The sequence below is a fragment of the Sturnus vulgaris genome, chromosome 2 (assembly GCF_052056855.1).
Source record: "Sturnus vulgaris isolate bStuVul1 chromosome 2, bStuVul1.hap1, whole genome shotgun sequence".
Lineage (NCBI taxonomy): Eukaryota > Metazoa > Chordata > Aves > Passeriformes > Sturnidae > Sturnus > Sturnus vulgaris.
The window spans coordinates 77061439-77076899 of record NC_142244.1 but is presented as its reverse complement, the minus strand read 5'-3'; the positions used below and the strand labels follow the sequence as shown (position 1 = coordinate 77076899).

At 35.7% G+C, this 15461-nt stretch overlaps 1 protein-coding gene across 1 annotated transcript in view; it reads right to left on the bottom strand.

The window, feature by feature from the left end:
• GPC5 (glypican 5) overlaps positions 1-15461 on the bottom strand; it is a 584807-nt gene that overhangs the window by 468008 nt on the left and 101338 nt on the right. Inside the window, exons 4-5 of the mRNA XM_088159817.1 lie at positions 11350-11483; positions 6945-7070 (exon numbers count right to left, since the gene is read on the bottom strand). Coding sequence (XP_088015943.1) covers positions 6945-7070; positions 11350-11483 — 260 coding nt within the window. The remainder of the gene's footprint in view (positions 1-6944; positions 7071-11349; positions 11484-15461) is intronic.

The following is a 15461-nucleotide window of genomic DNA, read 5'->3' as shown; positions in this document are numbered from 1 at the left end:
CATGAAAACCCTTCAGAATTGGATGTGACTATTCACATTAGTGATTGACTGGATCATTTACTAAGGCTGAAGCATGGCATAAAAGTGTGTACCCACGTCCTTTTCACTGGGTTTTGCTTCAGTCTTTTTTCAGAGAGAGTTGTCACAGGAGCACTCATAGCAGGTAGGCATTAACTGGATTGCCTCATTCAATTTCTGTGTGGGATACTGCACTTTAAAATTCCTTCTGAATTAAAGTAGCTTTAGTTTGGGTTATTCAATGAACTGAGAAAAAAAATGAGCTAACATCAATGATTTCTAAATTCATAGTCTTCATTAATGCAGCCTAATTTTCCAGAGAGCCCACATATGGACTAGTGATAAAAAACTTTGACCCTAGAAATGCAGTGTTACAATGGAATCAGAACAAAATAATGATTTTAATGAATTTAAGCCATTTTTTTGCTTCCAGTCATATAATTCTAAAGGAATACAAGTAGAAGCTGAGCTGCTAAAGAAGACAAGAAACCATAACTTTTATTAAGAAGGACAAAATGCTATTTTGAAGTACATGATTATAGACTCACAGTTCTAAGTGGAAGATTAGTTTTACTTCATTAGAGAGGATCTAATGATTCTTTTGACTACAAAAGCAGCAAGAAAAATTTGATACAACTGGAAAGAATAATATTTATTTCTAGAAAAAAATGAACTAATATTTGAATGCACTAATAAAACTATATGAATACCTATTTTTTATCATCTGTATTATATAAATGACAGTAAAAAATAATCTGTACACATAAAAATCTGTTGAATATTCATCAAAATAGGACTACATGAAGCAAAGTTTTCTTATATAAAGAAAAACTTTCTGCAAACTTTCAAAATTAGACTCGTAGGAAAAATTAGTGGTTTTCACATATGACTCCCTACCAATTTCCAGACTGTTAAAGGCACCCTGCTTGAATATCTACGTCATCTGTAAAAATGTAAAAAGCAAAACCCTCAGCACAATCTAAGTTTCAACAGCACGCTTTCACAGTCAGTGCAGGATGCTCAATGAAAATCTAACCTGTAGCTGTTAAGAGAAAAAATCTTCATCAGATGTTACATAAAAATATGAAGGTTGAAAGGAACATCCGTAAATGCTGCAGTGATGAACATCATTACACTGAAGTTTCCTCTCTGGACTGGAAAAGTTGCAGAGTTTATAGAAAACTGCTGTGGCCATTACAGTGAAAGAAGACCTCATAGAGACCATTTCACAACCCAAAACATTGTTTAAAGAATTCACTGAGGGCTGCCATATCAAATTGCCATGGCTAGAGGTGATAAATAACTTGGGTTTAGAAATATAAAATATTTCAGAGTATCAGTGTGTGAAAGAAGCCTCATTGTAAAATATCACTAAATTTATTATTTGAAAGAGAACCTGTATATCTAAGTTGAATTCAGAAAGAGCGTATTTCTTTTATAAGAACTTCAACAGGGCACAAATGTTCTGTGTAGTAAAATTTATTATGATTCACACTTAATTATTCTATGCAAGGTTTATTTTGAACTATTCATCAAAGTCTCCTGCCTGAGTTTTCTTTGGTTTTGATATGAACCCTTATACAAAAAGGAGAATATATATTTTTATTTTTATTGCCTCCATTCTTTCATCTTATAAAGTGAGTAAAGTAGTCCTGAATTCACTTAGAAAACCTTTAAAGTCACCAGATAGCTAATCTTAAATTGTGCTATTTTTCTATAACTGTGTAAAATGAAAGACCAAAACCTTCCAAAATGAAGGCATGATGATGCAATAATTCAAACTTGGAATATTCTTTTACCATTCTTTCTCATGCCTACCTTTGAACAGTCTTCTGTGACTTTATAAATGCTACTGTTTGTTTAACATGGTGCTAATCATGTTTTTAATTTTAAAAGTCAATACAATTTGTAAATTATTACCAACCTAATAGAAATTAATTCACCCACTGTTAGAACACTTCTTTAGAGCCTCTGCTGTGCACAACAAACAAGTGCAATGATTCTAGGGCAAACACTACAGAAAATTATATATTTGCTCAAGCAAACAAAAGGAAAAGTAGAACATTTATTTTGAGGTTATCAAATGAAATACATATTTAGCTGATTTTATGTAATTAAATCTATTCCATCCTGAAGCAACATGAGATTTATCTAAGCATAGACCAAAAATGGGTATTTCCAATATTAAAGCAGGAATTACTTTTATTGTCATAATTCATGGCAAAATGGGGAACAAACCCCACAATTATTACAAAGGAAGGGATCTAATGTCAGTTCATAAGCCCCTCTTAAAATGACTCAATGCTTTGGTATCTGAAAACTTCTGGTTCTCTTGTTGTGGAAAGATAGTGGTGTGAAGATTTTTGAGCTCATGGGAAGATTGAATGTTCACAGTTCTGGGTCAGGCATTTGCAAATTTGCATATTTTGGGGAAGTACAAACTTACAGTTGTTTTCTCTCTATGATCTATCACTGGTCCTTGCTGGTACCAGCCTATTAGGCAAAGCAGTAAGAGCCACAGTGGGCGGCTCCTACATTTTAAGTTGCTCAGGCATATCTTTTGCATAGGTGTCAAGTGGTGCCTCTGATGGCAGTTTACGTTCTTCCTTGTTGTAAAAAGTGATGATTAGTTCAAGTAGAAGGAAATTGAAATCTATTTATTGATTTCCCTTATATCACCATTTATCTTCTTTTGCTGGGTAAGAACAGGAACAGGATTGTAGTAGTTTTAGACTATTTAAGAATTGAAAGAGAAAATTTCCTCAGCCTAAGAGCTGTGCAAAAGCTAAGCATTTATTTGATGAGAGATGCTTATTATAATCACTTTTTTACAATTTGCTCAGCAATTAAAATCAATCATGCTGTTTAATTTCTCTTAATTTGGGTACTTCAGATATGCGCTTTATATGAAATTCTTCCTTCAAAACTTGATTAGCTGTTTTTAATAATCTCCATTTCTCCTGAATCCTTCAACACATAAAATATTACTATTTTTTTCACCCGCATCTATTTTTATTTCAGTTAAATCGCTGGTCTCAAGATGTACAGTACATATGCTCTCCTCTGTGTATTTTTAATTTATCTCTCTTCACATTCTAGCCAGGGTCTCTGGACAGCCAAAGCTGTATAATGTCAGTTAAAACTCTTTCTATTTGTGAAGTGGAACAATCTCAGTCTATTTGCATAGCTGCCATTATTTTAGCTTTAATGCTAAGATGCCACTGACAGTCCAAACTCATATGCTTTGGTAAAAGTGCATAACTTTTTAATTTCAGTTCCTCTTTTTCCATTGAACTTGATGAATCCTGTAACACTAAATTCCAGGTACTTCATCACAACATTCGGCTGTGGCTTTGAAAGTTAAGTTTGAATTCCAATTTCATGCTAGAACCACTGCAGTCACACAGTTGGGTAAGTCTGGAGGGGCTGAAGACTCCTCTGAGATGTCTTGTCCCTCATGCTGCAGTGACACAGACCTCATGCCTCATGAGAGTGGTCTTGCTCCTGCAGGTCCTGGCCACTGCTGATCCTGTCAGGCATGAATGCAGGAACGTGGGAATTCTGGTCTGAGGCTTTGATGAAAGCGTGAGCCTGTATGGTGGGAAATTCTAGATCCAGAACAATTTACAGAATTGCAGAATCAAGGGCCGTATTTCCGTGGCATTGTGATTTGAAGGGAAAAGAAAATAAAAAAGGCTTAAACCAAACAAAAATGGAACAGCTGAAACATATGAAATGTAAACTGTTAAGTAAGCTTTCATTTCAATAATACCCCTTTTTCATTTTATGACCTTTTCCCATCCAGGCTTGATAATCTCTTGGATAGCATTAGAGAAGGCAAAGGTTATAAGATTTAACTGATATCCAATATTGTGAATGTTAATACCCTTGAAATGTTTCCTTTAGAAAGATGCACGAAAAAGGAAAATTAAGAACTGCAAAGCTTTTTTTTCCCCCATTCATCTGTCTTCAGTCTCCAGGGCTTTTTGCTACTTGCAGCTTGAAACACAGATACAGCAAGCAGTCTAAGCAATCTCCTCAGGTCCTGATACACCAGCAATACATAGTTCATTATATTGTTTTCTCATGTCAAGCCCAAATTTCAGTCATCAGCAGCTAGCTATGGCACATGTTTTTGAAACAGAAGGCAAAAGCAGATGGGAAGAATGAAGAATCTCAAAACAGATAAAATCTATTTGTCTTTAACTAATTTGAACAATGTGGAGTTTTTCCCATCACTGCCAGAAACACTGGTGAGATGTACTGATGAGTTCATCAATATTGTTATTTATTATTATACCAGTGGGAAGAAAAAAAACAGTAAAGAGAGTGAGTGTACAGGCGCTTCAGTAGAGAGAAAAGCAATGATGCCTGCTCAGTCATTATTGCTTCTAAAATGTCATACTATCCTGGGATCATGACAATAGAAGTTGAGCAACACAGGATTTAGATAATCCTAGATTCAGAATCATAGAGCTAGAGGAGATTTTAAGAAGTTATCCAATTTATCTCCAGATCTCTAAGAAAAATCAGCTTTTGCTACATCATTTCTCAGTGCCTGCCTTGCCTATTCTTAAAAATCCTTCTTTTATGCAGATGCTGGACAACAAAACTACTTATTTTTGTCCTTGTCACTAGAAAACTCGTGCTCATGTTTAAGCAGAATATATTTTAAATGTTTGCTATGCATCCCAGCCATTATAAAAGCAGATATAGACCATTCTCCCGAGGTCATCACTTCTGTAATAATAATACTAACAGTACAAAAACCCTTATCTTGGTCAAAGTGCAGGACAGCTTTTCCCCTTCAGTTACAAAGAAACAAATATAAACAAATAAAACTGAACAAAGGGCATTTTGACTGAATAAGAAGGCAAAATGAAGAGGTGGAATAGGACAGATCTGAGTGCCTTCATAAAGATACTGAAACGGGAGATCATGTACCACAATGTATTTAGTGCACCATCAGAGGTCTTGAGATGTAGGAACTAATTGGCATGTCTCAGCTCCATTTGATAATCTAAAGCAATTCAGAGTTTCCTGCTCTTCTGGTTTTAATAATCATTCTGTACTTCTATTATCTACATCTCAGCTCCTTCAGGAAGCTGATACTGACATTTACTGACCAAAAATATAAATATATATATATACATTGATATAGATACAAAATCAAAATATTTTAGTTAAGGAAATTTTAAGTTAAAAAGTAATACCAAAGTGTTATTACTTACTTTTAAGATACAGTGCTTTTGTCACCCATTATATCTTTGGGTAGATCCAATAATAAGTATATTGTATGCATATATATATTTATATAAGCATACATAAAAGCATATATATAGCATATATATATATATATATATATATACATGCGTGTGTGTGTGTGTGTATTAGCATATATATTAGATTACTTTTAAAAACACAATGAATTTTACAAATTTAGAGAATGTTTGATTTCTTTATCTTAGTGTCTAATCAATCAAAATCCAACAGTACAGTATAATAGTATAAACAAAGTATAATCATATAACAAAATAATATATATATTAGAACCATATAATATAAAGGCTTGAAATTATCTTATATATTAACAGTAAGTATATAAGCAGCCAAAAGTAATGACAGAAGAACCTTGTTCTTAGGAAATCTGTAATTACAAGACCCTCACTTTATATTGTTACTGAAGTATTTGGTAGGGATATTTTAAGTGAACTGGGGAATGGTCAGAAAAACAAAAGCAAGGAGGCATAGTTGAGATTAAATCTCAAATACAGTTACCTAAAGAAGAAACACAGCATCTTCAGAAGATTGTTGAAATCCTTGAACAAAGGTTGCCAGTGAGACTGTCAAAGGAGTCAAACACTTACTGGACCTTGGTGCTGCCAAAAGAGGGGACTGCCCAAGAAGTTAAAAAAATGTGGCCTGTAGCTGTTTGCTAAAAGGATTTCCATTAAGTTTCCTTAGGTATTAATCAATAAATGACAGATCCTACCTAACTTTTTAGAGATACCTAAAGGTGCATATTGTCCACTGGTCTCTCTCTTTGTGATCTCACACTTCACTAACTCTCCTCACAGCCTTATTTGATATTACCTTTGATACTGCCTACTAATACACATCACATTAACATCATGATTTCTATTACAAATAACTGCAATGAACTTTTCAACATCTTGGTCTCTGTCACCCGGAAGGGAAGGATTTCCTGCTCAGAGAAACACTGGTTTTGGTGATCAAAGCAATAAAGCAAAACCACAGAGATCAGCTCTCTGAAAATCTTTCTGCCATCCCAAAATTCTAGTGTTTTATAAGCTGTGTAATATATTGATTTCAGAGACACACATCTAGACTGTTTCAGTTTATTATATCTTCTTTGCTGCTGCTGCTGAATGATGTCTCCCAAGCTGCTGCATATATAAAGAAAAAACATGTTTCACTTTTAAGATGTTTTATCTTCCCATTTAACTTTTAGTTCTCTCAAGGGAAACCATACATATTAAGAGATTACTTCATACTCCACAGCCAGAGAAGGTTTTAAACTGGAGTCTGTTACCACACATTGCATTAAAAGGAGCATTTTATAAAGACCAAGCTCAAACAAAAATCCATATTCTTTTTGTCCAACTGTATTTTGTAAATGCCAATCCAGCTTCTTTTCCAATGTATGTTTAGGTGCAGTAAATTTGGACAAAAAATGTCTGAAGAACATTGGAATTATTTTTTTCTTTTTCTTAAACAGAGATGCAGGGAAATTTTATTTACTGCTCACAGGTGAAGCCTGAGAGAAGGGAACCCAAGCTCATTTATTTTTCAAACTAATCCTGACACAGACACAGGGAAAACACCACACCTGACTCGAACAGAAGCCGTTTTAGCGAAACATGACTTACAACAGAAAACAGACACAGGTGAGCCAGAACAGCTACCTTCTAAGGACATCTTCTCCGTTCCAACACGGGGCTCCGTCGGCAGCTGCCAGCTCATTCCCGCACAGCCGATCCGCCAGGCCGCCGTAAAAGGCTCGGTACGGACGGAGGTGCCCGATGAATTCCCTGCACGCGGGAACACGGGGAATTATTGTCAGTACCAACCGGCAACATTAAACCATCTCGCTGTTGTGCATTTCCAAAAGATAAGGAATGTGTTTATTCCATTCCTCTCCATTGGTCCCAGTGATATTTTAAATCGATCTATGAATAGATGAGTTTGATTCTTTTAGATGCGCTTCATTAGTCTACAAAGTTGGTAGTCTCACTGGTCAAATTAAAAAAAAAAAATAAAAAAATCTACTTTAAATATGCTTTAGAATAGGAACTATTTTCTTTTAACCTAGAATTTTCTTGCATTGTAGTGATACAGTTTGCAATGCTATAGTTGGATAAATAGACAAAAAATGCTCTAAACCCCCCCCCCCAAAAAAAACCCATAGCAAATAAAAAAATAGGTGCATATGAATAACTCTTCTGTTTTTCAAAAGTGCTGACAAGAAGTCCCCTACACATCTTCACAAATACTACAAAAAATATTTTTTAAAGTTATGCAGCAACTCGACTTGAGTAAAATGGGCTTAAGATGTAGGAGTTAAGTATTTAGTAAAGATTTAAATAACTGTCTGAAGGATTGTATCAGTCTTACCATGTGCTGTGCTGGCAGGTTATAAATTATGTATTGCTATTTTAAATAATTTTCAAGATGCCCAGAGGTAATGATAAAGTTTTGTACTTAATTCAAAACAAATTAATTATGTTTTAGTTGGCATGTTCTTAACAGAATTTTGATATTTAATATAAATTGTTTGTTTATGTATTGAAAATCTCTTCCTGGGAGACCCTTTCCTACTGGGAAAAATTAAAATACTTATTCATGGTGGAATGGAACATGACACATTACTGAGTTATCTATGACCTGCAGGCACACAGAAAAGCCCCACCAAATGCTGAAATCATTGCTCTGCAACCTACTTTATGTTAATTTCTTTTACATGTCTGTAGTTGTGAAAAAATGCCAGAAATAGTATATATATTTCCCTATATTTATTCACCATAGGACTAAAATGTTATAGGTAATTTAATTGTTCAGTATTGTTTACTTCAATTTAAAACAGATAAAACACCAGTGATTTATACAGTCCATGATTTAAAAAGCCGTAAGTTATTTCATGTAATAGGGCAAATATTTTACACAAACTACAGTGGTTTTGATTTATACATCTATTAAATGCGATGAGAGTGCCCTACTAATTCTAAAACTGCAGTTCTAAAAAATCTCATGTAGGGTCAATTTTGACTACGCATCATATAATTGCCTACGTGCATTAGGTTTTAAATATGATTCATCCACAATCTCCTAGCCATGAATAGTCATATCTTTTATTTCTCCACACCCAAAATTGAATCCAGTGTGCACAGAGGGTTTGCAATTTCCCTCCAAATGCCATTGAGTGAATTGATTTTGATTCTGTCTATGCTTTATGTTTACATTCTGGGTGAAAAATAGTGTTGAGTGCTCTCTAAGTGAACAGTTGGAATTTCTTCCAAAGAAGAAATAAAAATAAATAAATATAGCTGTCATAATATCTTGTCACAAACTGCATTCTAACAGAAAGGTCATTCAGTTTATTAGTAAATACACCCTGAGGCAAAGCTAAATTTAATAGAGAAGTAATAGCTGATTTCAGCCCCTGTTGATGTCTGACCAAAGTAGTTAGAAGGGCAAATGGTTTGAATGTCAATTTTCACATGATCATCCTCTAGACCAGATAGCATGTAATTATAGGCAGCTGAGCACAAATGTGCAATTACAGTCAGTGGAAGCTGAAGATACTTTTTATCTGTTTATTCAGAAATGTTCTTTTATTTTTTTATTTATTTTACAATTTCATCCTCTGTACTAGAAGCTGTCTGCAGTATGAAGCTCTGGAGAAAAAAAGCATTACATACTTTAAAGTTTGTACGTTGCTACTGAAGGGTTTGCTTAGATTTTTTTAAAATTCATCTAATCATTTTTTGGCATCAAAAGAATGGAAAAATTTCTTTTTCTTCTTTTAGCAAACAGTACCAGAAAATAGCAGCTTAGGTTCAATGGTAAAAACAATTCAGGAGAAGTTCAGGTAGCAGCAGCCCAACATGTACTTTAAAATGCAAACTTTCATTTGGACATGCATTTGGGAAACAGAAGTACCAAGGAGGTAAAACAAGGTGGAGTCAGAGAAGAGCATTTCCTTAGGAGCAGGCTGCAAGCACTTGCTAAAGTCACAATCCAGTGAGGTTCTTACAGTTGCTATGGGAATATAAAGTGAAATGTAAAGTGATTGTGACTAATAAGAAAGGAGGTGATGCAGGAGGTAGCAACTGCAGATGAGATCAGATAGGAAGTTGTTAAACTGAAATCTGCACCAGTGGATTTCAAACTTTCTTTCCCTTCCCCTCTGTGGTGCAGAGTTTGCATCCCATGAAGTGTCTCCAGAATCTCAGGCAGATGAGAGGGAAGGGAAGGGAAGGGAAGGGAAGGGAAGGGAAGGGAAGGGAAGGGAAGGGAAGGGAAGGGAAGGGAAGGGAAGGGAAGGGAAGGGAAGGGAAGGGAAGGGAAGGGAAGGGAAGGGAAGGGAAGGGAAGGGAAGGGAAGGGAAGGGAAGGGAAGGGAAGGGAAGGGAAGGGAAGGGAAGGGAAGGGAAGGGAAAACACTGTTGCTTTGTGTTGCCTACTGCCTCTCAGGCTCCTCAAGGTCTCTGAGGCAATCTGCCAAAAGTCAATCCAGTGTTCTGTGCTTTGAAACATGGAACGGTCCTGGGAGATTAGGTGAGATTTTAGAATATATTATTGTGTTTGCAGAGTGTTAGCAATCACAAAACATCAAGAACTTGTTTAGCTACATGTAACTGAGAAACATGCACCCATGTAATGGGTATTCCCTGAAAATCTTCTGTGCTGGCTAAAGCAAACTTCTATTTTGCATATCTTTCTCTTATCACGATGTTACAAAACCCTGTATTTATATTTTGGATTGGATTTTTTCCTCCATTATTTAGTAACTGAAGCTCCTTACACTGAGAAGCATGGTTTGCCTTTGAAGCTCAGAGGCACTTTTTCTTCTCTAGACATCAGGAGTGAGAAATTATTGCCTGCAATTCTCTCACTTCTGTTTCCGTCTGCACTACAAAGTGAAATGAGAGGAAAAAGAGGACAAAGAAAACTTCTCTGCATTTTAGCAAATGCTATGACCGAAATGAAATTTCTGATTTTAACTTTGTACTTTATTTGCATAATGGAGCCTTTAATCTTAACTGCAACACTCAATGTCTTACAGTGCTATTACTACTTATGGTCATTAAAAACCTGATTAACTTGTCTAAATATAGATTGGCCTTTGAGATTCCTTCAGCTACCTAAGAGATATCTGCAGAAAGCTGGAAGCCATCACAGAATCTGCTGATACGGAAGGGATTCACAAGGATCTTTGAGTCCAACTCTTAGCCCTGCACAGGACCATCCCCAAGAATCTCTCCATGTGCCTGAGAGTATGTTCCAAATGCTTCTCCAACTCTGTCAGGCTTGACCTCTATGATACAACTCACGGCTTCACCTGCTTCCTTCTCAGCAGGAGAAGATCAGCTGGGATACCCCAGGGCATCTTTGAGTGGCACTGGATGCTTGCAGACATGGGCAGCTAAAATGACTTCTCCTTTCCACAGCCTGTAATGGCAGCTCAAACACCTGACTCATACAGTTACACAAAGTTACCCTGTAATGCTGAGCCAGGTTTCAGTGAAATTTCCAAGCCTCTGCAATCACTTCAATTCACTATATGCCAGCAAAAAAGTCAGAGAAAAAAAATCAGCAGGTCTTGTTTGAACAAGGCTTTCAAGATTTAGTTCCAAATGCTTGTCTTTCTTTTTTTTCTTTTTACAGCAGAAAGGTATGTAAGAAAAGTCATTCATTTTTTATGTCTTATCAGCTTGTACAAACAGTTTTCTGTAAAAAGCTACAGTCACTTTTTGTCAGATTTAATAACGTCTGCTGATATGTAAATTTAAATGTAATTTTAAAAATTACACATAGAGCTAACACTCATATTCTATCAATGTTAGATACCCTCCAAAATACTTTAAACCACACCAAATTACTGTGGTCATATGCCCATTACTTCTGAAAACAAATCTCGTCATGAAATTACCCTTTCCAAAATGTAACAGACTGTGTTGCTAAAATGTTTCATTCTATGGAGACTTTATTCTCCAGTAGTGCATGCCATGGCATTGAGTGTAATCTAGTCTGTTGTAAAATTAATGGCTTACTTTATTCTTTCTTTCTGGCTGTAAAACTAATGCCTTACTTTCTTCTGCTGGCGAGTGTTTCTTCACTGAGTCTGGAGAACATCTTCAACCCTTGATTATCTTTGTTCTGATCAAAGGAGCAACCTGGAGAGTGTTTAGGCTTTCTTACAGGAGGACCACATATTTTATTCACCTAAAAGGAAAAAAAGCCACAAGAAGAAGGAAAGAACACACATAAGAAACAATTGTTATCTATCTCTTAATTCAGTTTCACTACATTTTAACAAGAGTGAAAGACTAAGACATGAAAAGCATAATTAATTATCATACTGTGTAATACATAATGAATGAAGCAAACAGATAATTAGTAATTTTATAGTAGAAAAAAATAGTACAAGCATTCTTTTTTAAGGGAAACCAAGTCTATAGGAAAGTCACCATGTATTTTATTGATTGTGGCTTTTTTTTCCCATAAGGAAGTGTATTTTTATGCAGACAGTATCAGTAACCTCAGAGAATATGATGTGTTGTGAACAGCAGCATATTTCCATTTTTTCTGTAATGTATCTCAATCACATTTTTAATATACATTGAACTTTGTGCCTTCTTTCAGGGTTGATGAATTATTATGGCATGTTCAGCCCAGTTACACAAAGAAATAGTGAACTGCTAGCATGGTGGAAACTTGCATTACAACATTGAAAGACATTAAGGTAATGACCTAAGATGTAAGTTTAATGATATTGGACCACAGATGTTGAAAATATCAAAGAATTTTATGTCTGTCTTTCTGATCTAGATGTCAATAGATAAAAATTCACATGAAGTCTCATTTTCTTCTTTGTAAAATGTGATACTGAGCATTTTCTATGACATAGGACAAAAATTCACATTCATAGCTCATTACTCTTCCTAGTCATTGAATATAAATAATTAGGAATATACATATATTTATTAAGTAACAGATAGTTATGCTTATAATCACATCTGACAAGACATATTAAGCAGACTGAACAGCATGCACTTGTGTAAGCTAGCACTGGTGAAAAAGTAATGCTGTATGTGATTTATGAAAACTTGGTAGTCAATAGGTAGTCAACTTTTAGAGAAAGAAGAGAGAGAGGAGATCAATGTGGTCTTTAGGGCAGGCACCCAATTTTGAAGCAGAAACATAATCAAAATGCTGCCATGTGAAGGAAGGAGTGCATATGCTACACAACAAGGATTATTGTTTCCTATTGCATTTTATATCCCCACATGTAAGAACAGAGACAGCAAATAAATCTCATTTTCAAGTTATCATCATGCATTAAATAGAGTGCAAATTTTAGGGACCATCTTTCCAACTAAGAACTCCTGTAGAGCTAGTTAAGAAATACATTTAAAATTTGAAATAGAATAAACACATCTAACTTTAACGAGTTTGTTGTCATGCCTGTTGTATATCATGATAATGCAAGACTCATTGAACACACTTGCTTAGGCCAGTGAAAAGAAGAATCAGCACTATTACTACATAAGAACAAGTGTTCACCTTATGATTTGAAATTGAAGGTAAAGTTGAAAGAGAGTGGTCCTTTTAGGCTGTGGTTCACAGGTCACAACTCAGGCAGCCAAGTTATAGTTCAGACCCCCTTCAAATGATATGCATGAATCTACCTGCAAGACAATTATCTCTGGACATATGACTAATGTCCTTTGAGGGATTACACTTTGAACATCACTTGAGGCATTCATTTCACTGTTTCTTCTTAGAGCCAGTGTCTCTTTGGACAGCATCTTACTACATTCCTTCTTGTCCTCAAATTCAGTTTCAAACCTCCCTCACACTATTTCCCCCCATGACTTCTTCTTCAGCACACATTAAAGCATATCCCACCAGCTTAACTGGACTCCCCATTTTCCCTCCTTGTAAGTCTCTACACTTTTTCAATGCTTCATGCATCCTTATGCAAGTTTGCTTCTTCAGCGCCAGTCTCTGCAGCAGCTTATCCCATCAGCCACTCCATGCCAATATAATGGAGATATACTAGAGACACAAAATGTTTCCGTAATTTTACTTGTCTCACTTTTATCATATTCTTTTATGCTCACTGATGTGACATAGGGAGCATGATGCTTATGATCAGCTTTTATGACAAAGCAACTGATTGTTCGAGTTGCCTCAGTTCCAGCTTCTCATATACCCTTCAGTTACTCTTTGTCTTACCAAAAATAAGAATAAAGGTTTAAAAGAGAGTGAGAGTCAGATCCAGATGTTTGGGAAGTAGGCTCTGTCTCATGACTGGCCTGGGTCAGGTGTGTAGGGTGTTGTAGGGCCCAGGTGTCCTGCACACCTGAACAAGGCCCCTTTGCTGTCCAAGCACTCGCAGAGCCTGACTGCAGGGTGAGAGCCTGTGGGGAGAGGAGAAACAGGGTGGAGATGGCTGGCTGGCTAATGAAGTCCCTGAGCAGATGAGTACCAGTCCTCTAGGACAAGGGGAAAAAAAAAAAAGAAAGAAAGAAACTGGCTCCATCTATAGTAAACTGAAAACAATCCTCATGTACATTCACCTTCACTAGGAAAACAAGAGAATCCACAGCTGTACGTTTCTTGAATTTACAATAAAGTCTCATTATATTTTGCTCTAACTAATATGAACCAAAAAAGAAAATCAATAATTTTTACAGTCATAATGCCTTGGAATATGGATGATGCTTGTTTTATATGTGCTTTGCATAAACAGTTGTTTCAAGATATTGTTTTACAGGCTTTCTCTGTTCTCTTTGAGTCAATGTCTCAGGAAATGCTTTTGCAAAAGTAGGAAATTTGCATTCACTGATACGTGTAAATACAAACCTTTCAATAAAAAATCTTAAAAACTAATCTTGGGTAAACTTTACATATAGAAATAATATTAAAACCCAGTAATTATCTGAAATGTCTTTTTAAGAACTGATTTTTTTCCCAGTCTTGGAAAATTCTGAAAATTCTAATAAAAAGCATTTGCACAGCACCACTGCCATTCTCACAAAGATATGCATGACAGTAATCAAACTGCTGAGAACTCTGTTAATGAGAGCACAAGGACAAAATTCACTCTTTAGCAGTCACTTACTTATTCAGACACAGTTTCTAAAGGATGAGCTACATCAGCATTTACAATGGTGATGTCAGCATCTCTGTTACCTTTCTCATATCTGTGTTATTTAAACCTCTGGGACCATTGGCTTTGTGTGGTGTTGATTCTCTTTCTGTGTTTGGCACACCATGCTCATATTGCTCACCCAGCTTCGAGACTTTAAACTGTTCAGTAGTGCCTGTCACTTTTATGTCATTAACTTTATGTGCATGACAAATTTACTTTTGCCTCCCTCAGTATCCCAGTCTTCATTAGCACCTGGTTTCTGCAGTAAACTTGAGCATATGAAAATACCATGTACTCTTGTCTTGCCTTCAGGTGCCTGTTCTGTCTGTGAGCCAAATAATTTAAAACTCAAATATGACAGAATTTAGTTTCCTAGTACAGGGCTGATGACAGTCTAAAGACCAGATAAATACAGCTTCCATAATAATGTCTGCTTTGTATTTATTTTTTAAAGGAAGAAGTATTTTATTTTTTACAGGAAAAAGTACATGCGGTAAGCGTAACATCACCTAGTTGTATTTCTTGTGTTTTCTGAAGGATTACAACTACATCCATTAGCCTCATTGTTTCTTAATTTTTAGTCTTTGGACTGCAAAATTAATTTCCAATTGAGAAATAATTCAGTGCTGTTATTGCCAGTCTTGAGAGACTGGAATCATAACTTTGAGAGAAGAGCAATGCTCTCACTGCCCTACTGAACTAATAAATTACCATTTTGCAGCAACATCTGATCAGAATGTATTCTAGTTATCTTCCAGTTTCACTGGAATGGGATTTCCTCTGAGTGTTTCCACAAACTGAGAATTTTCTTGGTTTCAAAAACAAAAGAGTGTGTAAAATGACCCTCAAAGGGGATGAAAAATAGAAAAGTGAAACTAAAAAAATGATCAGAAAAATAATTCAGTGAGACACCTCTTACTGAATTTCAGGAAGAATTAAAGACTTCCACAAAATTTTAAAACAGGCAAGCCTCAGCAACTTGCTAGGATATTTTCTTTCTTTTTTTTCCCCCGTTTTGAAATGCTCTTAAATAACACACAATA